The sequence below is a fragment of the Odontesthes bonariensis genome, chromosome 15 (assembly GCF_027942865.1).
Source record: "Odontesthes bonariensis isolate fOdoBon6 chromosome 15, fOdoBon6.hap1, whole genome shotgun sequence".
Lineage (NCBI taxonomy): Eukaryota > Metazoa > Chordata > Actinopteri > Atheriniformes > Atherinopsidae > Odontesthes > Odontesthes bonariensis.
Window position 1 is genome coordinate 30,428,865 of NC_134520.1, and position 25,115 is coordinate 30,453,979.

The 25,115-nt window shown below is 38.9% G+C and overlaps 1 protein-coding gene across 2 annotated transcripts in view; it reads left to right on the forward strand.

Moving 5' to 3' along the window:
• Window positions 1–5,594: 5,594 nt before the first annotated feature.
• Window positions 5,595–25,115, forward strand: part of bcar3 (BCAR3 adaptor protein, NSP family member) — a 51,877-nt gene continuing 32,356 nt past the window's right edge. Inside the window, exons 1-3 of one of the 2 annotated variants that reach the window (XM_075485958.1) lie at window positions 5,595–5,698; window positions 23,567–23,762; window positions 23,985–24,239. In XM_075485958.1, coding sequence (XP_075342073.1) covers window positions 5,617–5,698; window positions 23,567–23,762; window positions 23,985–24,239 — 533 coding nt within the window. In that variant the 5' untranslated portion in view covers window positions 5,595–5,616. Of the gene's footprint in view, window positions 5,699–14,611; window positions 14,892–23,566; window positions 23,763–23,984; window positions 24,240–25,115 lie in introns of those variants that run through there. The other variant, XM_075485959.1, reaches the window with a different exon arrangement.

The following is a 25,115-nucleotide window of genomic DNA, read 5'->3' on the forward strand; positions in this document are numbered from 1 at the left end:
AAATAGATGTTACGTTTCATATTAGACAGGCATCAAACGGCAGTCTTTGATAATAAAGTAGTCTTCCACTTTAGGTATCAGCAGACAATCTAGGTTTTTATCATTTATATATTCAAACAATGGCCGGTTCACAGAACAGGAAGTGACACCACAAAGCTAAGTCGGCGTACTGTATGGTACAGATCCCCGTCTTTAGGTCAGACCATTTTTTCTGCAAACAGGGTTTTAAGTGCAATACATTTCTAATAATTATAGGTTAAAATGATCCATGCTAACCTTTTCTCTCTGATGAGGATGTGTCTAAACTGTTGGTTTATCAACTAGTTGATTCAGAATGGAATTTTTGTTTGAATAGATTCTTTAGAACTGCTACCATGTTAGATAATATAAAGCAAAACCTATACACAGAGGGCACCATCATTATTATCATTTTGTTATTGAAAGTCTATGTGTTATTATAAACTAATTTAGTTATTCCTGTGAATTATAAATCAGTGAATGTATGTGATTTCATTGAGGTTGCCTCTAAGCCAGTCTGTTTAAGCGGGGATTACAATAAACGTTGTGGAGAAAAACATTTCTACTCTGGCTAAACCAATGGGAAGAGTGGTTGTTTTTTAAGAGTGTTTCCCACAGCAGTTTAATAAAGCAGCCTAATAAAACTTAATCAGGGGCCTATTACACTGAATGGACACTAGTGAAGAGGCTGTTTTAACATCCAGCCATTAAACAACTTCATTTTGAATGCTGCACAGTCATTGGCTAGGGGATGAGATTGATGAGCCAATAAGACAGGAATTATCCCATTTTCCTCTGCTAATGGTTACCCAGAAAGCATTTGTGTAATTAGTGAATGCATTATGGGGAAAAACTTCGAAAAAGGAAGGTAAAAGTGACAGTGAGAGGGGTGCAGACAAGAAAATGTATAAGGCATCTTGTCTACATGCAACATAATTGGCTTTTAATATAGAATGCTGGTTGCTATGTTTAATATCCTGTAAAATTTAGCAATTAAATTACTCTTACATTCAATCTACATACAACCACTGCATTTTATCGTGGCTGTTCAGTTTGAAGGACAGTCTCAATGAAGTACCTAAATTGTATGCATAAAACTGACGACTGGAGCTGTCGACGCTCCTGTACACAGAGTATTTGCTGATTTAGGGGTCATAAAAATAAGAATCGCGTCTTAACTGAATTGTGACCATTGGCTGTTCATAATGAACTCAGTGCAGCGTTGCTAAACTTCCTCTGCGTATTGTAACAACAATATGTGGCTCAGTGCTTCTGAGCTGTCCAGGCTGCTTGTGAACACAACGCTCTGTTGTTAAGCACAGCGAACCAACATTATTCACACTGCCAACAGATACGTGCACACTGTGTCCAAACAGCATTACTCATTGTTTTTGCCATCTGCTCCAAATGACAAACTTTAGCAACACAATACAGATGAAACCTCAAAAGCAGCTACTGGTCAGTGGGTAGTTTCTTAAGGTATACTTGGCCAAAATTTGACCTATTATTTTTCACAAAACTACAACGAGCGCACAGCATTTAGCTATAGAAGATACTTTCCTCTTCGCTCGCCCTACCCTATGATTCAGATTGTGATCACACTGTCTGCTTTTTGATTTTCTTTCATATGTTTTTTAGTGTGAACAGAGAATTATGCTAAAATGTGACACCACGGTTCATTTTGATATCAGGAATTTATTCATGCAAGAATTTAAAAAAAATCTAAATTATAGCCACAAGGTGAGGTGGTTATTGTCCAAAATTATTTCTGCAGCTCGGCTCTGCCCTGTCCTTTCTCGTGTACCTTCGCTGTTGCAACAACATTTGCCCGAGCAAAACCAACATCCACAACTGCTGTATCAACTCTCCACAGGGCTGGTATGAGAGTTCATGTTGTTGTTCAGCTCGGCATGATCTGGAAAAGAAAGACAAAAGAAAACATGTCAACTTGCTCTTCGATGCAAGAGGAGATGAGAAAGATAGATTGGACTTGTGATATGCCAGCCATGCCTCTGCCCCTTGTGCACACATGCACACACACACGCACACACACACACACACACACACACACACACACACACACATGTTATAGGTGTGAATATTCTGCTTTAACTGACTAACATGTTATTATTGAGCTGTCTGGGCATGTTGAATGCAATGACCAGCTATCAGCCTGTATGTCTGCATATGTACATCTGCAGTGTGTCCATCTTCTTTTTTTCAAATGGCTCCCGCTGCGGCTCTTTTGTGTCTTCATGTCAAACGTATATTCATATGAGTGCGTGAGTTTGAGTGTGTGTGCAGTTGGCCACTTTGTGATGCAGATATGCATGTGTGGTTGTGCCTTGTGTGTATATCTTCCGAGATGCTTTGCTTTGAATGTGCATTCTTTTTGTATGATTTGCCTGTGTGTGTGTGTGTTTATATTCATGGGAATGCCCACTATTTGTGTGTGTAGTCTAAATAGAGCAGTGTTTGTGATCAAGTAGGAGAATAGTCATATTGTTGAGAAACCAAAACAAAAAGGCCTTGTTTCCAGCTGGAAGCAGCATGTGATGACACACTGTGTCATTTACATGCCTGTGCTTTCGAGTCGTGACATTAGCTACTGTACACGGCTGAGTTCTGCTTTAAAGACGTGATTGCTGTCTGTTTCAGGGGTAATTTACGTTAAAACCAAAGTGAGGGTTGAAGTCAGTCAGGGTGTGTTTGTTCGTGTTTTAAGACAGCGTAATGACAAGAGCAAGATGAGGGGAGGAGACGGCACACTTTTGGGGAGGTCATCAGTAGTTTCAGTGCTTTTGGAGCCACCAAACTGTCTAGACTGACTGTTTCCAAACTTCCATTATGGACAACAGTATTGTTCTGTGTGACAGTCTGACTCAATTCTGGACAAATACTTCTAAAGGTTATTCTGTAACTTCTGGATAGAGGAAACTCAATCATTTCTATAAGGGAAGTGAAAAGCCAAGGCCTCATTTAGAAAAATCCTCTTGGATTTACAGTTTGAACTTAGTCTTAAGAGCATTCCCCATGATTTTCTTTCATACGGTTCACAGGCCTGAATTTATGAATATGGGTAAATTAGTTTGGCTAGGGGATGAGATTGATGAGCCAATAAGACATGAATTATCCCATTTTCTTATTAAATTTGGTTTTGTATTTTTATTGTCATGATCAGGCAGCACACATGAGTTAGGAAGAGTTACCTAAGCCTAACTTGTCTCAAAATAGCAATAATAGGAAAAAAACCATTTGAAACACTCAAATGTTTCGACATGCAAGCCTTTATCAGGGTTACAGTTACAAAAAACAAACAAATCTGGGCCACAGAAAACTCTCTCCACAGCTAAAGCTTAGTTAGTCATGGTTACTCAACATCAATCCAACACACTTTATGGAACATTTCATCATGTCTTCACTTTAGCAATTAAGGGCTGATGCCTTTATAACTATCAGAGAGATCATGTCAAGTCTTGACTTTGCTAAGATAAAAGTTCACAGAAATGCACACTTTAGCTCCAAATTGATTTTAAGCGTGTTTCACAAATCAAGACCTTGGATTTTAGCTCGAGTGGAGTAATAATAGTTTTTCAAATATTTTCAGAGCCTTACCTGGAAGAAATTTGTTTGTCAGTGACTGTATGAATGAAATTAAGTATGATATTAAGTATGATAAAAACAAGAAACAAAAATTCAAACCTCAGCTATTTTCTCTCAGCTCTGCATAGTAGATAAATAAGCCTGAAAGACTGTTGTGAAAGTCAGTTCTTTAAATTCACGGACGTTCATTTATACAGAAATGAATGGACAACACGGTTTATCCCATATTTAGACCCTAAAGAAGGTATACACATACAACTAGCCTAATCCCATCCTATTTTTTGGAAGATTCTTGGTAAATAAGATACATTTTTATCATTTAAATCCAATATGACCTGAGCATCGCACAGATATTCTTAAGATGTACAAACAATTGTTTTCTTTTCTCAAATATTGTTAAATACAAGGGTGAAATAGATATATTGAAACAAAACCTAGTTTTAACATTTTAAATGATCATTTCATGTTTATGTATTTGTGTTTTTTCTTTTTTTCCGAGGCTAAGAAAAAAAAATGTTTCAGTAGACAGTTTTTAGCTTTACAGAAAGGTTTTTTTGTTTTTAAATTCAGCTTTAACTCTGAATGTTGATACAACTGAGACAACAACAGCTGTATTCTGTTTCTAAACCAACTCTTAACAACTTAACACAGTTGAAAATAAAGAAAAATGGAGAAGATGAATGAGAGGCAAAGAGACGTGACAAGGAGGAAGAAAAAAAGATGAAACAGTACAACTCACAGACCAAAGGAATGACCCCAGACATATTCTTGTCTCTGTTTCAAAATGTCAATCTCATTAAGATGACCACCTGACGCTTGTCAAAGTCAGGATTGAGACTGTTTGAGAAGGGTGGCAAAGTTCACTTCTGCCTGGGTCGCAGGGTCAGAACTCCTTGTCTCACTTTTTCTGGCATGACTACAACATGAAAGTCAATCTAAATGAAGGGCGGTGTTTGTAATAATGATATACTGCAGCTGTGAAGATGGGGAAACAAAAATAAAAAGCCAGAAATGTTTGAAGACTTGTATTTATTCCACAACGCACCCAGTAAAGCTGACTAACTTCTTAAAGTTTTTGGCTAAGTTGTGAATGTGGGGTTAACCACCTGTTGAATGCAATAGTTTTGGTTTTATTCTTCAATTCTTGATTAAAAATATATGTGTGGCTTTGCTGAATCACCCACAATTCAGTTGAGCCTCTGTGGGTTCGTGTGTTTGGTGTAGCTGGTAACAATTTTATATGTGGAGAAATAGCTCAGGGGGTTAGTTTTCAAAACCAAATAGATATTTCAGTGATATAGTACTTCTATTAAAGATTGAGTCTTATATAATGCTTTATAATGCCTCTTCTTTACAAGCTGACATAATTTCCAGATATCTTAATGAATGTCTGTGACCTGCTTTGGTCAAAAAGACACTGAGAGACGATACAGGAGCTCTTTGTATTATTCATTATTTCACACTTCTGTTCAAGTGGATTTCGCTGCAAACATTTAGAGCTGTTGCTTGTATGGCTAATTTTTCCCTGATGTTAGTTTTTGTAAAGGCTGTTACCTTTGCTGTACTAATGGTGCATTCAATGGAAAAAAGGAAAATTGAAAATTCCATTTAAAACATTTGAAGTCAGATTTCCTTGTGAGGGTGTACACCGTTAAGCAATGTACTGGTAGAGCATTATTAGACCTTTATTCAGTTAAGGGACCTTCATAACTTATGATGAGATTTAATGTTAATAACAAAGTGCAAAATAGTTCAACTCTGAAGATACAGCAAATGCAGCATCATCTGGAGTTTAAGCTAGACAAGAAAGGAGGCTTGACTTGTGAAGTGTCCCCAAAGGGTTGTTTTTTTCCTGAGTTTGTTTGTTGGTACTGTAGTGACTTCATTTTTTTTTCCAAATTATTCCACTTTAATATGGCTTTGCATTACCACCAATTTACTTTACTTTTTAATGTTTTGCAGGATCTTCTCCACCTCTCAGAGTATGACCTTCTGATGCTTGGAGTCCACAATCACCTCCACCGCCTGCATCTTCTTACGTCTCTGTGCCTCCTCCAGGAGCGAGAAAGGAGGAGAGGTACTCAGATGCTCCCACACACGCCACATAGATAACCAGACATTCTGATCCCTGATCTGTTCCATCAGGCTGCTGATTCCCTAAGTTTGACTCCCTGTGTGCCCAAAGAGTAGGCAGTAAGACAGAGAAAGGTAGTATCACTGTCGTGTAAAGGCATGCTTATGCCTGGGGGTCGGATGTTGCTGGGGGGGGGGGTTGTCTGGCTGAGGACAATGCTGTGTCACACACATACACGCATTTACAAAGTTGTCAGTAAGTAGAGAAAAAAAGGGCTGAAGCCAGCACCCCAGTTAGGTTTAATCACTTTTATAGGTGTGTGAGTGTGCGAGAGAGAGAAACAGAGGGACAGACTGCTTTGTTTGCTCAGTTTCCCATGCATTATACTGTGAAATCTATCTGTTGTCGTGGTGACTGAGTCATGTGGGACTCTACTCCACACCAAATAATTTTAGCAAATCTTGTTAGCCAACAAAGCTGTTAGCGCACAGAATTAAAGGCTGACATATTCAAAGTCAAAATAGAGCAGCTGCAAGCTAAACAATGTGATGTACTTCCTGCATCACCTCAGAAACCACACTGTTTCTCTTGGCTAAACTGGGCGTTTTCCAAAAGTCAGATTTTCTGAAGATCCTAAAGAAAACAGGAACTATAAAAAGTCTTGTGTCTCTTAGTCAAGCCTGTCATTTTCTGCAGTGTCTTTAAAAACAAAAGCAAACCTCAAGTAAAAAGAAAGAATTTGCTTTTCACAGCTCTTTGTTTGACAGACGATCAGTATTGTTCATATTCAAGTTATTGTTAGTGATTTCCTCTTTAGAGGTGTCGGGATGTTTGAACGGGGATAAAAAGTTCAGCAACTAACCTATTAAGCTTGAATAGAGTTCAGAAAAGGGTTGAAGTGAATTGATTCTTCATACGATGATTGAAAAGCATGTACACTCTTTCTTTTGCTCACAATAAAACAAAATATCATGATTCTTCAAACAATTGCAGGCAAAAATGTTCACCACTCTTGGAGGATATGCATTCAGTTGTTTTATTATTTGAAAAAAGAATATATACAAATGATGAAAAACTAACTGATTTAACAGATGATCATTCTGGCTTTTGTAAAACATACCCTAAAAAAATCCTCTAAAACTAATTTTCAGCTCATTTCTTTTCAGATCGAGTAGAGGAAAAGATTATGGAATCACCTTGAACCAAATACCAGCACAAGCGAGAATGTGTAAATTAGGCTATGTAGGCATTTTAGAAATGGTGTTTACTCTACATGAAAACACAGGGACTTTGTGCAAGCAACTTTTTTGGCAGTACTGACAGGTGATCTCATCAGTTTCCTGAACTTGCATGTAGAGGGAGAGCAGCTCAGTCAACTTTAACAGCAATGTCCTGGACATACGAAAATTCTCTCACTGTCCTTCAGTGAAAACCTTCGTGTTCACAAAGTTTTTTTCCATCTTCTCAAAGTCGGACCGGGTCTAGTCCTAGACTGGCAAAACTGGAAGGTTCCTGACCAGGCTTAATCTTTGATGAGTGAAGTCCAAAAGTCAATGGACAAAAAGATTTATAATCATTAAATCAAAAGCATGAAAAGACAGGAGAATAAAGAAAAGGTGTTCAAAACATCATGGGAGGTTCCTCAGAAGTCTTGGCCTTTAAAAGCGTAGGCAAGGGATGATTAAGTATCACCTGAGCCAGCACTAAGTAAAGCTTTTTAAAAAAGAAGTGCTTTTAACCTAATCTTAAAAGAAGAGATATTATCTGCCCGCAGATGCCAAAGTGGGACATGGTTTCACATGGGAGGTATAAGGGGGTAATTCAAGACTATTTTCAAGGTTGGAAGGTCTGATAATTTCAACATGTTACAGTTTGTTTGTAACAAAATGTGACAGAAGAGGAATCTGTGTGTTTGTGTGTGTGTGTGTGTAACAGCGAGAGAGAGGTACTTTCCTTGTTGGCAGAGATTAAAATGCACCAGTAGAGGAAGATGCTTTAATTAGAACAATTAGAGGGTGAAATAAGATGCATCAGCACAACCCTCACTTTCACGCCCATACTTCACATATTTCAGGCATTTTCGTTTTAAGTTTTGTTTGCTTACAGCTGTTGTGACAGAGCTGAGTCTGTTCTGTGGTTATTCTTTACATTTAAAGATTACCTGTAATCAAAGCTTGGGTTTTGTTTGTAGTTTTAAGTTAAATACATAATCGTTTCAGATAATTACCACCTTTATTAGCATTAAAAAGTTTGTGTCCATTATTAAACTGAAATAAAGTATCATAAAAATGAACATAGACAACACAGGACCACACGTAACCTAAACCAATAATAGTTTAACTCAAAGCAGTAACACTGTGTTGTCTTATCGTGCACCCTCTAATTTGCATGATGCACTGTGTGTTTTCAAGAAGGTGCATGAGAACACACACTTACAGTACCTAACAGCATGGATGATTTTATTCAATCAAGAACGTGGTTCAGGAAAATGGAATTAATACATGTTCTCAGACTGTGTCTGTCCATATTCAGCTGTAAGTCCACACAGGTTGTTCATTGTATGATTCCCATAGCTCCTGTCATTTTGTCCTGATCAGACAGGATGCCTCAGTGCCTGTCAACAAATAGATTTGTTCATGTGGAACTCTGGCTGACAGACGCTGACTTTTTGCTCAAAGCGCACTGGTAGAAACTTCAGGGGCTGAAATATTGAACACATTTAACCATCCTGAGTGGCTCTGGCTCACCCGACCTTACAAGATTATACATTCTGATGTAGCACTATAGAAAAAGGCTAGGGTGTATTATTAAATCCTATTGTTTGGAAGGTGAGAACAAAACAGCTGCATAAAATGGTGTGTGGAGCCCAAATGTATGGAAAATGAGCTGGAAAGCAAAGGAGATTTGAACTGAATGCATCTTTTTTAGTGTAAGCATCACAAAAGATACCTGATGTAACTTTCTCTCTCATCATCTATGTCAATGAAGCCTGCAGTTGGATAGATGAAAATAAAAATTTCAGCAACATTCTTTCTAGACTTCTTGCTAAAATGTTCCCTAATAATAAGATTGCAAAGTGAGAGAGTATGTTAATTGAGCAGGCAGTCATGTGGAGTGTGCATGCTGGCAAAAAGTCAACTGGCTTCAGGTTGCACTAAAGCACAACAGGCATCATGGAAACACAGTGAACTACACGAGTCCTTGTTCATTTCGCTGCCCCTGAGCGTTACAGTTATGATGTAGCTCTCGCCGGTGGTTATTGGTCAAACTTAATGGCAATTTTGGCCACATTAACAGCACAATGGGCTCACAATGCAAATGTATTATTGTTATTTGAATATTGCTCTCCATGTAAAAGTAATGCTCCCATTCTTCATTTGTCAGATACTGGGGGCCCATGAAAGTAGTAGTCTGAATGTTTATTAGACAATATTCAAAGTATTTTCACTGCTTTACTTTGTCAAACAGCCTTTTTCAGACGGATTCTGATGGAATTGTATTGTTCCTGTCACCAGACTTTGATAAATGAAACAGTCATTTTTTCTTTGGCGGTGCCAGAAAAATGCCCTGAAGAGCACTTGTGTTTCGGGAGAGAAACCCAATCCTATAATATAGTCTTCCATTTCTGCATTAATTCATTTCTACACTCATGTTAGCTCTAACAGCTGTTTGTCCAAGGGCCAAATCTGTTTTGTCCCTTGCTGAGTTATGTGAGCCAAGATGTTCGTAATGGGAATACCAGAACACACACAGACCAACTCACCTCTTTGCTATGCCATGGTAAACACGGACTGACACAAGTTTGACATTGCTTCTGTGTGTATATAAGTATTAATGTGTGTATGTGTCAGAGAGTGTGAGGAAGAGAGGGGCGGCAGGTGGCCGTGCAGTTGCTTTGTCTGTGGGTTTCCCTGCTGGACACTGATGTTGCCAGTGTAACAGAATACTAACAGTACTGTGGTCAGGGGAGACTTAGTTGATTTGTGGACCAAAGAAGGCTCTTCTTCTGACAATTATAAACAATAACAGATATTCAAACTATCACTGAGCCATTGTGGTGGTTTGCTTTTGTCTTGTGTTCATCACTCCAGAAGTTACTGAACTTTACACGTTCCCACACACAAGTTAAATGTGTGATACTTGTATTTTTACTAAATGTGTTATCTGCACATGTAATCAATAGTACAACCTAGACTGCAGTCAAAATCTCTATTTTGACAGATTTCAGACGTCTTGACAAATATATTGTGCTGCTTTATAGAACAAGCTGAAAGAAAGAGAAAGTGGCAGTTCATCTGTTCATCGTGGGCAGCATCGAAAAACAACCTGCAGGTCAATGCAGATAGATCAACAATCATGTAAAAACACGCTTGCTGTGGTGTGAGTTTATCTCTGTTTGTGTTTGTAGAGATGTTTTATTCCACAGTCTGTACATGTTGGATAATTCCTGTTGCCAGCATACAGGATGAACACGGACAATCTCTCTTGTGAAAGTGATCAACATGACCTAGAGTTAATACTGAGTGTACTATCAACATCTTCCCGTTTCTGTCTGTGCGTATCAGTCACACAAACTCTGCCATCAACATTCTGCTGTTATCTCTCTTATGTCAGAACAGAGAATATTTGGTTCCCAGAATTAGACTGATCCCACATAGAAACATCATAAGTCCTTGCAGTAAAACTAAACTTCCGAAATGTCTTTTATTTTTTGCTGATAAAACCAGATTAAAATGTTTTATTTCCATTTTTGTTCTTTAAAGCAAGGTTTTGTGAGTTACATCAATGTTAACATTTTATATTTATCAGACAAGTGATGTAATACAAGTATGTGCTTTGTGTAAACAAAACAAGGCAAGGCAAGACAAGAAAGAACTTTCTCAATGTTAGGATGCTTCTACATCAATGTCACAAAAGACTTTTGCAAAGGATACACTTGTGCATCCTTGGTTGTCGCTCCACTGCCAAGCCTCCTCCCTCCTTGCTCCCCTGTCATCCAGTTGCATTCTAGGAATTGAAACATTTTTCATGTTATTTTCCTGAGATAGACTTTTTGGGCACGAGGAGGTTGGAGAGAAGAGATGTGAAAGCACAGATGAGAGAAATTAGAACAGACTCATTATTGTCCTTTTCCAGGTGAGGAAAAGCTCACAAGAAACAAAGACTTCTTTGGTACTTTTTGTGCAATACATTGCAGATCCATGCATGAGACATTTTATGTGTACTTTTGTACATTGACTATTTTAAGTTTTTAGTTAAGTTAACGTAAAGAATTGCCACAAAATGCATAGTGTATCATCTCATTTTCTTCAGACCCCTGCATCTACAGATCCAGATCTGCACAGAGGCTGCCACAGATGACTGATCTTCTTGACTAATCCAGCAGCCTTGTGGTTAATTAAGATAAACATGGATCAGCTGCTCACATTTTGTATCACAGAAACCAGATCAGGAGTCAGAAGGAATCAGATTTCATTCTACGTGAACAAACTTATTTTGGTACATTAATTTGCCTTCTCATCGTAAGACCGAGGGGCTGCAACCGAAGGAATGAGGAGTGCCCTAACGATTGACATGTTTACACCACACACTATTCTGATCAGAAACACACACACACGGGAGCAAGCATGCATTTATGTACAGATCCATTAGAAAAAAGGGCAGAGGAGGAGGAGAACACCGGGGAGGGAGGAGGGAGACAAAGAGTCCATGGAATGAGGGGGAGAAGAAGAGAGAAAGGAGGGGAGGAGGATGATATCAGGGTGAGAATGTTGTGTGGAAAGTTCATGTCTTCCTACTGAGAAATTATAGGAATACCAAACAAATATGAAAAAGAACTAAATTTAGAGAACATTCATTTGCAATACCTGTGTGAAAACCCAGTAATATGTGACTCTGAAGCCTAACGCCATTTATTCAGTGGTTTGGGAAAAACTGATGCCCTGAGCTGTGTTGGTGGTCAGTGTTTGCAACTGAATGATTCAGCAAGACTTTGTGCCAACTTGCTATGCTGACTGAGTACCAGAGTGCCAAAGCAGGGCTTGGTCCGACAATTAACAGGAAGTGCAGGAAATGGCTATCATGGTGTGGCAAGCTCCAGTCCCATTTGCAAAAACATTTTGGTTTGCAGACATTTTTAAAGAAAAGATAAAGCCTTGGCCCCAAAAGCTTCACAGGCAGCACTTTTGCCACAGAAAGACATGACAACACCTTGTTTTGTTTTTTTACTATGGATTTACATATCAGCCATTTTTTAGGGTGAGGTGTGACGCACTTGACTTGACTCCACCCCAGTTTCTTGCCTGGTCTGCCTTATCTTAGTGTTTTGTTTAAGTTTTTAGAGTCTAACATTAATAACTGTGGCGTATGTGGACAGAGTTTTACGAATGTTAGTTTCTGAAGGGACAGAAAGCTGTTGAGCCACAGAAGAACATTCAATGTCACACAGGAAACTGAGATTTGTCATTTTTCCAACCGGAGAAAAGAAATAATAAAATGTCTTACAGATGAAGTACTTGCAGGGCATAATATACTCATTTTATTCTTCACACTTTCAAGGTACAGTGAATGCAACAAGTTTTGTTTTTGAAGTTTCAATTGGGTGGAGATAAGGGAGATTCTCAAACCTTGGGGAGTTTTTGAGTTGTTAGCTTCTTCAGAGACTCTAATAGATGCTCTTAACAATGGAAAAGGTGAAATATAATATATGATATAATACAATTAGAGGTCAACCCTCCAACTGTGGGACAATACATGAAATTATGTTTGAAACGACACATTTATATCTGTTTTATTAGTTTTCCAAATTATCACCATAGAACTGGAGTTTTTATGTGTTGCTGTTGCTTTTCAGAATGACAAGTGTCTATTATGATTTACTCATCTAGACTGATTCTGCCTACATTTTTTTTTTGTATCCAAACAGCCTGACACTTTTCAGTGCCACCTGAAAGTCATCATTTTACAGTGCGAGGATGTGCCTCTGAGCTTATTTTGATGAATGCTTTGTTCTTTTGCCAACAACCTGATAAAGAGTTTTCATCACAAGGATGCGTGTCAGTCATCCACAGAGGATTATAGTCCTGCTTCACCCCCTCCTAAGAACAGCCCCACCTCCCCTTGTCCCTCTGTATTTTGGGAAGACTCAGGTGATTCAGGAGATGATTACAGATTACACCACTGACTCACTGTGCAGCTTCCAGGAAATACCACCCTCACACACACAAAGATGCCAAGAATGTTCACTTGTATGTGAATAATGCTGAGATTTACTCAGAAAAAATCAAGTTTAGGTTCAGTCGTATAGTTTTGACTTCCAAACAGGAAGTTTTTGGACGTTTTTTTTTTTTTTTTTTGCTTGAACTATAAAGTTATAATTCAATTTTTCAACAGGACTCTTTTCTTTATCGACTTATTTTATACAATTTTTTTAATAAATATTGACAGTTGTTGACTTTTGTTTAGTTGCAGTTTGACTGAAAGCAGGACTGGTCAGACAGTAACAAATGGATGTGAAGCTGCTGTTTATTGTGAGCGTGTGTTTTACACCTTTTCTTCAGAGACTGTTTAGAATGAAAACCGCACACATTTAAAAGTTCTGACACTGAGCACTGCAACACCTCAAATCTATATTTCCTCCTTCTATTACACCTTTTGTATCATATTACATATTGCAATGTTTGTTAAGTTCTGCAATAAATTAAACTCAAAAGAATCTGAAATGTGTTAACGTCTGAGTAATGATATAACTAATATCACTGAACATATTTGTGATTGCACGGAAACACCAGTGGCTCTAAAATCGAGCATCTAACTTGAGATACATTGGAACTAGCCGCCCCTTTGCATCATTTGATCAGTGAGTACTACTACTAAAAGCAAACGCATGCTTTTCCTGTCAAAACTTAGAGCCATGCTGTTGTGATGATCACATCAAGTTGCCCTTTTGGCTATGTGCTCCGATGAACTGCCTGGCCCGCTAACTGTTGCTTCCAGCTATTGTTTAGAAGGAGTATTATCTAGAAAAAGAATAAAGAAAACAGTAAAACTTAGAATTACATGGTATCATATTATAGCTGTCGTTCACCCTGGTGGCTTTGTCACTCTTAACAATTTGATCATCTATAGCTGAAGATCAAAAGGCTTGAACCTATGAAGTGGCATCAGTGTGTGTGTCCAATGTGGGCCATCTGATCATCTTGGCTCTCAAAGCAGCAGGATGGGCTTTTTTGCATTGTCTGAAGGGAAATACGCACACACATTAACATGCACACACATGCACGTGTCTGGGTGTTATCAACTCTAGACAATACAAAGGAACAGGAGGACAAAGACAGGAGAGAGCGTTGTCCTGAGGGCAGCCGGCACAGGCTGACACACATAGAAACACAACACACACACACACACACACACTCTGTATGAGCTCATATTTAAAGTAATGACACAAGTGCAGCTCCTTTACTTGTTTCATCTATGTTGCACTAGAAATTCAAGTATTTTTTGCCTTCATTTCTTCCATGATGAAAGTTTTAGAAACTGTCCATCAAAATTTCAAACTGTTAATGAACAGATTTTAGTTTCAACCAATGCTAGTTAAACTTCCTTAGTCAGTTGCTTAGACATGTCACAACCAGGCTGAGATCACATTGTTTTCATCCTTTCTCTGCTCTGCAAATAGCAACATTAGGTCACATCTAAATCTTCTTTAAGCACCAGACCAGTTGGTGGGGTTGGTGTAATAGGTGCCAAACAAAAGGACTCTGAACATGAAATATGAGGCTCTGTGCAGAACGCATAAGAGAGGAGATGAGAGGAGATGAGAGGAGGAGGGGGAGGTTGAGAAGAGTGCAGCAAGGAGTTTTGTTCAGTGCTGGGAGGCAGGAGTTTGGGGGGAGAAGAGACAACTCTGCTGAAAAAGAAAGAAACTCCTCCCAAACACAGAGGCGCAGGAGGAGGGGCAGGGTGCTCGCAAATCACTCCCCAGAGAGGGAAAGAGGAGGGCAGGGCTTATGATTGTGCAGCGCTACTTGTTGTTGCCTGTCTGAAGGAGCATGAGTGTGTAGACTTTCAGCCGGTCAGCCAGTCAGTTATCAAGTCAGTCAAAGTATGAAAGGGAATACGTTTCATAGAAGTATACAAGACTAAGAGCTGAATAAGGGCAAAAATCAACAAACAGAAGAAGAGGCTACACTGACAGGTAAGAATTAACATGCTCGTGAGAGTGCACTTACATTCAGTATGTGTATGGAGGAATGTTTGCATGAAGATAGCAGCGCAAACAGCAGAGACAGCTACCCTGATGGTGATTTCCTCCTCTGCGTGCATTTTTCATCTGTTTGCTTAGGATCATCCAAATAGCAAGTTAAGAATAGAAAATCTTTCTTTTTCTTGTCTGTGGCTGCTTTTCATTGGACTGCCCTGCTGTGCTTTCTCTTCATCTCTTTGACCTCCATCCCTTGCTGAATTGTTTACAGCTTGCTGTGAGCTACATTTACTCTGGGATTTTTGAGCAAGAAGTTGCTCTCCCAAGGCACTGGGTGTAACTGTGGTTGTTGAGATTGGTGGTGTTCACTGTGGAAACCTCAGCAGGGAATAATTACACGAATTATGACAGATAAGATCGACAGCTTTTCTTTTATCTGATTGTTTCTTATCTAAGTGTGATTGCTCAGTAAATATTTGTGTATCTTGGCCTATATATTTAATTTAGTTTTTTTCCCTCTATAGATTCAGTGAAAGATTCAACCCTATTCATTAAAGATAATATTGCTTTGACATGCACAACAAATGTGGGGTACCTACCAAACAAGGCTTCACTTTCTAACTCCGGATCATTTTGACAGGTTGAGTAAATGCTGCTCAAACTGACACTTTGACCTTTCAGTTATGAGAACACATCTTTAAACAGCAAGCCACCCACGAGATGATGACAGAGACAGACATCTGTGCTCGCGTGTGTTTGTCTGAGTTTGTGCTGTGTTCATGCGGAACAACACTTGCATGCAGCAGGTTGTTACAGACTGTGTCATGATCAGGGCCAGTGAGACATCAGCTTTTAATTCATGCTGAAAGATCAGCTGTAAATGTGAGCTGGTTGTGTACATCCAGGGAGAGCCAGACTGATTCATCCAGCCATATATTTAATGACATTTGCTTTTGTAGCACCAGTTGGAGAAATACTACAACATCATCAAATAATGTGGCAAAGGTGAAAGGGTTTAAACACTTTGGATTTTCAGTTTAAAATTGCAACTCATTTTTTTGATTGAGTCATTGAGTGTTTCAGAAAATAATCTGTGTGTCACACTAAATATGAAGCCATAAATCGCATCTCATAGCATATCAACACAAAGACTGGAAATATAGCGTAGCTAGAGTTAGTTTGGCTTTGTCAAAAGTTAAGATCAAAAACTGTTTACCAGCAACCGTGTGGATGCAGAAATGACCAAGTCAGGAAAGCTGTTTTCCCACTGTGTTAAAATAAGCTCATCCTCTGGATTTAGTTTCACACAACCCACAAACATGTCATCAGTATCAGTCTAGTTACTGAACAAGAAAGCAGGTGAAATACATGTCCTTTGCCACGCTAAAATCTGGGGTCTATCTTAAAAACTGAGACCTTAAAATCCTGCTAACCATGCTGCAATTTGAAAACTTGAGGATTACTTGTCCATCTGAGTGGGCAGAAACAGAAATAATGAACACAGCAGCCACACTGGCTTTACATGCGCGTTGTTTCTGTCTCTACATGTTCTTCTTTGATTCATCTCATCCTTAACACCTGACCCTTTTCACGAAAACAAGGACTTAAGCTTCGACTACCAAAGGCTTGATTCTACATGGAAAGTAAATTAGACGTGGCCGGCTTTGTTATCAATGCTAGCAGCCGTTGTGCTGTAAAATTCAGTTGCAGTTCACATCAAAAGCCATCTCAAAGTACTCCGAGGAACCCAACACGAGCAAGCAACTGGCAACAAAAAATGAAACTCTTCATTTTACCATTTTACTACTGCTTACATGCACGAGAAGCAATGCCATCATTTGAGGATTTTGCCATTATTTCTGTCCATCTGTGTAATCAGTAAATGTTCTGGTTTTCCAGAGGTGTTAGTGGATGGACATAATTCCTGAATTTACACAAAAGCACTTGTCTGATCTGTGATCTTTCTTTTCTCAAAGAAAATTCGAATGAAATGTCTAAGCTTGGCTGTAGCCTCAACAGACCCTGTGTGACTGGCTCGCTGTGGGGTTATCAGTGACTGTACACAGACGTCACATTTTATCACCCTCTGGGTAGACATAAGAAACGAGGGCACATGCTGAGGGAAGTTAGGTGTGAATGTGTGAGAAAGTTAGAGAGAGACGAGCACACAAAGATTTAGAAGTACGAAATGGCAGCTACTGCTGTGGGATTTAATAACAACCTCATTAATATGTTACACACACCATTCACACGCACACACATACATGCTGGTGGGCCCACGCACAGAAGAGCGCAGTAGGACACCTCTCTCCCCCTTTAACAAAGGCTGGCTCGACACAGCAGTCATGTGACAGTTGTTCTCATTGTTCACTTCTGGCCAGGGGTGGTTTTGCTCATGCACTAATGTGTACGTGTATATATATATATGTGTGTGTGTATTAGTGTACATGCCATAGCAGGAAGGCGGTTAAAGTCAGCTAGAGGAAATCCCTCATTCTCAAGCAAGTTGATGTTTGCAGTCGTCTTCCCTGTTGTGTGTATGTTTGCATGTAATGACAGACCAGTGTAGCAGCGTGTGCAATTTACCGTAGGAAACTTCTTTCATGTAAACACATATTATTGTGTAGAAAGTGTTTTGAAAAAAAAATCAGTGCTTATTTTGTATTTTGTAAACCAGCGGACTTATGATTCCCTCGGTCAGATCTGAATTCCCAAACACACAGTTGGCTGTGGTTCTTGTGAATTAAGGCCTCTTAAGAACTCCTGCTGGTCCCTCAAACAGCCCAGATTTTAAAACCCACCACTTCAGGAGATTAACAAAAGTGCTGTCTGACTCCTGACGGATGTTCAGTGTCAGCTGGAGACACAAGGAGTGAGTCTAGATCATAATGTTGGACTAAATTCAACTGCATTTAATAAGAAAGTTGTGTTTTCAACCCTGCGAATCAGAGAGAAAGCTCAGGAGATTCTTTGAAAAGGAACAGGGGTGAGATGGGCACATTTGCTTGACTGTTACTAATCCTCAATAATGAGCTGTTGTCTAAATGTTTATACTGCAATTTCCACATCCTGTTAATCTACATTTGTTTCCCACCCAAGCCCGTGTTTGTCGGTATGTTCACAACCCAAGGCCTTCAATATCATTGTTGAAGAAACAAATTTCGCTTCAGAATGTTGTGTCTGCTCTACCACGGTCAAGGAAAACACATCTGATTGGTTTGCAGGTGGCCATTAAAATGCGTTTTTCTGCTGTAAATTCCCACATAATAGTTCTGTTTGCAGCCTGGTTCTAGACCATTAAACTGCTTCTCCGTTCACAAGTTTGTCAACCTCTTCCATGACAAATCATGACACAAAATACTGTCCATGACATTATTATTCCAGAAACAACATATCTTTCTCAGCATCTTTTGCATAAACTGAAGATGACATCAGTGAGACAAATAGGGTAGTCCCCACTGAACATAGTATATCTTAGATATATGAAGTTATCCTCACTGATCTACTGCATATGCCCACATGAGTCGAGTGGATAAGTTGAGCTGTTTTATATAGACTTTCACAAAGATTTGGAGATTTGCTCATCCTTGGTGGAATATGCAGTTAAAAAAACCCTGTATGGTATAGTATTTAGAGTTTGTTGCTAAAAATAGAAACTGACTTTGAGGCAAAGGCAGAACTCATCCTCTAACAGAAATCTGAGGTCAGCCTCTGCATAGTGTCACCACTCATGTGGATCAAGGTATTCTCAGTGATCCACAAAATAAAAACACAACTCTCCTGAATAATTAATCATTACTGTAGGTTTATTTCAGGATCCTGAGAAATGGCTCGACGTATTCAGAATCAGAATAGGACCACTGGGTTTGACTCAAACCTGGAGCAAAATAAAAAAATATTTAGTCTATCATAAATAAATGCAAGCTGGAGTGCTCATTTCTTTAAACACTGACCCTGCATCTGGATTAAACCTACAGTTTCATATTCTTTTACTCTTGAGATCAACTGGGAGACTTTTGTGAAGACCTGATGTGTTCTAACTGTAAGTCATGTCTATGCAAAATTAAATGATTTTCGCTTTCATAAATCTAAATGCAAAAATAACCGCCTCTCAAATCTATGTTAGTAAATCCTATATTCCAAGAGTGCAATCTAAAAATTTGAAGGTGCGAAAGGAATACAGAAAATTAGTTGAACTGATGACAAACAAACCTTAAAACTAAAAATTGCTTCCACTTGGCGTAAATGGTGATGGCATGTGCGATTAGGTCTTCACATAGAAAATAATAGACTTGGTGGAGGAAATTCCAGCGCTCATTTGTATGTATGTGTGATGCAGAGTGAGTTGCCTGGTGGCTGAACAGCTGTAGGGAGGAGAGGGTGAGGCTGTGAAGTAGAAAGAAGCGGTGGGGGAGAAAAGTGTATTATTATAAGAAGTGGAAAGACAAAGGAAAGAAGGAGACAAATCAGGAGGCAATGGAAGAGCTGACATCATGATGGACAGACAGCAGGAGGGAGAGGATGTCTGTGGAGGGGGACAAGATTAAAAGAGAAAGGGAAAGATGGATGAGAATGGATGGAGTCAAAGGAGAGAGGAGGGACTGAAATAAGGCAGAAATGTGGATTAAATGGCTTGGAAAGAGTAGATGCAGAGGATGCAGAATGACAAAAATAGAAAGAGTTAAAAGGGAGAGAAGAACTCTTCAAACTTTCTTAGTAAGGACTTCCTGTAGCTCTTAACATGAATAATTTATTTAAAAGATTGATCAACAGAGTATAAGTGCAAAGTGTTTGTCTTTTTTCTTAGTGAGAGTCAGTGCTTTCTCCACTGCAGGGGAGTGTGTGTGTCTGGCAGATGGTCAGGACCACACACACAATTATACGCACACACAGAAACAAATGCACACACACAGTTGAATCCCTTAGGGCCTTATAATAGGTGCTCCTCCTGTAGTCGTTCTGCCCCTCAGAGGAATCCACACTGACCCAGCATGCCTTAGTAGTTCTTTTACAGTGTCTGCATTTGTGTGTGTGTTAAACCTTCACTTGTCACACTCAAGAGGCCTGAGCTGGCCAGCTTTTCTCTAAAGCTGTATTTGCATTTTTATTGACATTCATCATTGCAAGCTGGTGACTCAATGACCCCCTGCTTGAGTCTACTCAGTGTTTTGTTCCATTTTGGAACAGATTTAAAACTACCAAAGTAGCCACATTCACCAATATCAAACACTTTCTGACTTTTTAATCAATATACTCTCTCATTTGTTACAACTAGTCGGGTAGTAGCCTCTCCACTTTAGACTGGCGCTAACTGTTGCCTTTGACGATTAAAATGACAAACATCAGCTGTGACTTATGACGTTTTTTTTAGCCAAACAGCATGTTAGAAAGATTTAGTTTTGCTTTGCACCGTCACTTTTCTGAATATTTTACAGCTACTTTTACTGGATTTTCATACTACATTTTTTATTGTATTCAGTGTACCTGACTGCTACCACAATTAAATTTTCCACTGGCGATCAGTTAAGTCATCAATGTCTGTCTCTGCCTTTCTGTCTGTCATAATGCATCACACTCCTACATCCTTCACACTACCTACCAAGAATACTATTTTCTCCAATTCAGTGCTACATAATGCACCAAATGTGTCTATAACTTATTTCTACCAGACTTTCTTCTCATTAACCTTATACATAATACTTAATACATACACTCCCAATCCAAATTTGTTTCATAATATAGATCTGCATTAGTTGTTACAGGTCAGACCAAATTAATCCAACATATAAAGCAGCGTATTTGCTGAATTGGTGGAAGAAGTTGAGAATATTTGTTTAATGTCTCTGTATTTAGTGCAACCCTATCCTTTTGTTTATACACTGCAGTATTTGTATCAAATGGCTTGAACCAAAAAAAACCGTGAGGTTACAATCACATATTTTTCATTTTGGATTGAATCCATACCCATCAACAATTAAGATAAACTTTTGATACATGATGTAATTTAATGTTATCTGTTTATTTACATGCATACAATCTTTTTATTGGAACATATGTGACATGCAGAAATGATGAATAAGTCATACGTTTGTCTTTGGTTTGTCCCTGCATTGTTATTTTGTTTTGTGAACTTTTTTCATGTTACAAGCATTTGATAATGTCAACCCCTTTAAGATTTTGTCAAAATGAAACCTCTGCAGAGTGTTACAGAACAATGCTTCTGCTTGGCTATATTAGTCTTTGTATGTATGTGTGTGTGTGTGTGTGTGTGTGTGTGTGTGTGTGTGTGTGTGTGTGTATCTATTATTTGCTTCTGACTGTATCTCAGAATTTCTGTTCCTGAGTTCATACGCTCACATAAATTTGAACAAAAAACACTTTTTTCTTGCATTTTTTGGTGACTATCTAATTAACTAAGAATATTTTACATGTAACCAGACAAATTTGCTTTTAGAAAGCACATCACACCACATTTGTTGGAGACCAGCTGCTTACACAGGTCTCTGTGCACACAGATAAAGATTTGATACTCAACTTTTCGTTCTGCTCCTGGCAATATAGAGGAGTGAAATTCTTGAGATATTAGTAAAGGTCTTTTGTTATTGTCATGCACATGTTTAAAAGTAGTGTGAATGCAGTTTTCTGCACACAGTTTAGTTGGTTCAGTTTTTCTTCAGTCTGCTCAGTCTTTACACTTCATTAAGGAATGTTGATCATGTCCAACTGCACCAATTTAATTGTATTCAATTTCACCAGATTCAGTGAAGTAATTGATTCATGTTAACATATTAATCTCTAACCGCTCAGAACTTGGTCAAACCTTTTTGGCATTTAGTAGTTTTCTGAAAACAGAAGTCCTCTGTCTTTGAAATGAAGTAACCATGTTGATCCCCATGGTTCCTAACAGTGCCTCTTCATCTGGGCTGAATGCGTCTGGCGAGGCTGCTACACAGTACAGTGCTGCCCACTTTCTCTGATCACTATCAGGTTGTTCAAATTGAGTCACAATACCAACAAGGGTAGTTTTTGAGGTCAGATTTTGATAAGATTAGGAATAGGGAGGGTCCGTTGAATCCATCCTGCCAATATGTTCATTTCTCATGATTTGTTAGTTTGTACAGTGTGACTAACTGCTGCCCACTGAGTGATTCAGAGCAGACGATAGCGTGCTGTCCAGTCATCATCACACAGCAGGGGAATTTATGAAGAACCTGTCTACTGTTTTCCAACACTGCCAAGCTATCCGTCTTGTTCATCACTGTGTATTTATATCTGTGGTGTCTGTATCATCAGACGTGAGCTACCGCATGAGCAAAACTGACGTTCTGCGGAGTCAAATGCAGCTATTTTTCCACACTTTTTCTTGAACAGAGTCCGGTTTTAAGAATGTAGCTGAAATATAACATATTTTAAGAGTTTTCTAATGGAATGATACTGTCCCTAAAAACAGACCTGACATTCAAATCTAGGCTAAAAACCTACTTATTTAGGATTGCTTTTAATACCCAGTAGTATAATGACACTTTTATCTTATTTTATCTTATTTGATTTTGTTGTATTTTATTGCTTTCACTGTTCTTTTATTGTTTTTATTTGTATACTAATTCTTCTCTTTATTTATTACCTGCTGTAAAGCACTTTGGTACATCGTAACGATTGTCTGTAAAGGGCTGTATGAATAAAATACATTTACATTTATATTGAGGCAGAGGGTTAGACCTCTATTCTTTGTTCTCTTACATCCACAGAAGTCAGCCTTGTGTCTGATTTTAAAAAAATCCCTAAAAATGTGTAACACTGACAGGGATAACACTGGACCTGTTGGCTCAGACCTTTGCCCTTTATTGTAACTAATTAGTTAGATGTTAAGGTATCGGTTTGGTGTTTGAATTGTGTTCGTTATTAAGTATTGGGCTTTTTTTATGACCTCTACAGAGTGCCATAAAACACATTCAGTTGCTCCTTGCTACATACCTTTTGTAAATAGATATCTCAAATTTGATTGAGCATTGTTAGACACATCTTTGGTTTAGCTTCCAAACTTCTCATTCAAGCTGTGGCACTAAGAAAGCAGCTTCTTTAACCAAATGATTTTTCGTTTATACAAACATCAAACACTAATTACATGAAGTGATTGGAAAAAGGAGTGTCACTAAATCAGTCATTCACATGTGACATGTTTATAGACCAGGTAGTTGCAACTACTTGTATAACATTATGTAATGACAACTTTCTTATCCCTCTCGGCAATGTGTTGATGTGTGTTTTCATCACTTGAGAGTGCATGAGACAATGTACGGCATGTGAGTGTATTTGGGTGTGGTGACTAATGTAGTGACGCTCCGTACGTGTGTATCATGTATCATAATATCTAATCGAAGTTCGTGTTATATGTCAGTTTGTGTTTGTGTGTTTCAGATCATATATCTTTATTGCAGAATATTACATTTGATCCTTCTGCTTTGTGTTCCCATTGTTACATAACTGTGCCCTCTGACTTGCTTTTCTTCTTATATTTAGTAGCTCATTAAGATATGTCAAATCTTTGTTCATCTATCTATCGTTCTGTCGAAAGACTGTGTGGAACAACTCCTCCTAAGTTTAACAGTGCTGGTTTAGGATATGATTCATGTCTATCAGACTGCTTATGCCTGTGTGTATTCTTCCAGAGTTGAGGATGATGGCTGAGGGGCGTTTTGCCAGTCTGCCCAGGTCCCTCCATGCACACCACACCCTCGGAGGAAGTGCTGCTCACCCTGAAGTACCAAGATCCCCCATTGGTGCCCCCAGCAGTGGCACCTGCTCCTCCAGGAGGCTCCAGGCTTCTCTCGTCACCTCCATGGACCTCCTCAGCTCCAGACCTGGGTGAGTTTGATGACTAATAATTTTCCGTGATGCATGGCAAACTTTTTGGTTGAACTGATATAACTTCTTACATTTGAAAACTTTAGATTGCTTCAAATTTCAGTGAGCACCATCAAATGAAACCAAACGTCTGTATATGAGAAAACATTGCAGAACCTACACTTAGACTTTCATAAAAAGAGTTTTCAAAACATTTTCATGCTTTTTGTTTCCTTCCTGCAGTGTCACTGCAGGGCAGGGTAGCAGCTCATCGGACATTCCCGCTGCAGCCTACCAGCCAATCTCGATTCACGGTACTCTGCCTCGACGCAAGAGGGGAGGGGCCAGCTTCACTCCTAGGAACTACACTTGGGAGCCTAAAGCCAATCACACGCAGCCCTCACTTTGTGGGAACACATTACTGCCTTCTGGGCATATCCATCAACCCATGACATCCCAGCTGGTCCAAAACATCACTGATGACTTCCATAGTTACAGGTAAACACATGTACAAACACAGAAAAATATCAATAATATGTCTGTTGTTGATTTTTTATTTTTTGCCTGTGATTGGTTCTTGTGCGTTCAGTGTCCGGCCATGACAGCAGTCTTCTTATCCACTTGGGTTAACTCAATTGGTGGATATATATATATTTGGAAAATAAAACCGGAATCAAAATTAATCTCACCAAAGAAAAAAGAAAAAACATGTTTTGAATTATGGATTCACATGTGTGTTCTCTGCTTGCTAAATAGGTGGTTCTGGAATTTTTTTTAGCTTGTTTATTTATGGACAACAGCTGCTGAGGTCATTATGGGTATAACCTTACTGTGCACTTTCACTGATATCAATCCAAGAGGCCATTTTCTGCTAAACAGACTATCTTTTTTTTATCGGATACAAATAAATTAAAGATGGATGTAATGTGGTGCCATGTCACGATTAACAATACTTTGACATTGCTGAATGTTGATCAGTGTAGACTCATCATCTTATTCATCTGTAGTAGTTAGTTTGACCAGTTACCAACCTGTTACACTGCGTTTGCAGTCAACTCCGTGGAGTGCAGGGGTTCTATGGTCTGAAAGCTGGCATCATCTGAAGGAAAACTTTCAATATATTCAGAATGCTCATCTTCAAAGAGAAGAGTGAGAGTTTGCAGTTGAATGAAGTGAGGTGAGATTGTAAATGGAGCCCTGGGGGGTGGCAGCAGTTAGCTCAACTTCAGAGAGAACGCGCATACACACAGACCTCATTCCTCATCATGTCCTCCCATCTTTCTGTCTCTAGTGTTGAGTTACAACAGACTGTATCTGATATAGCCAGCCTTGTGTGCACATTTGTGTGTATGTGCGTGTCTGTCAGTGCGTGCT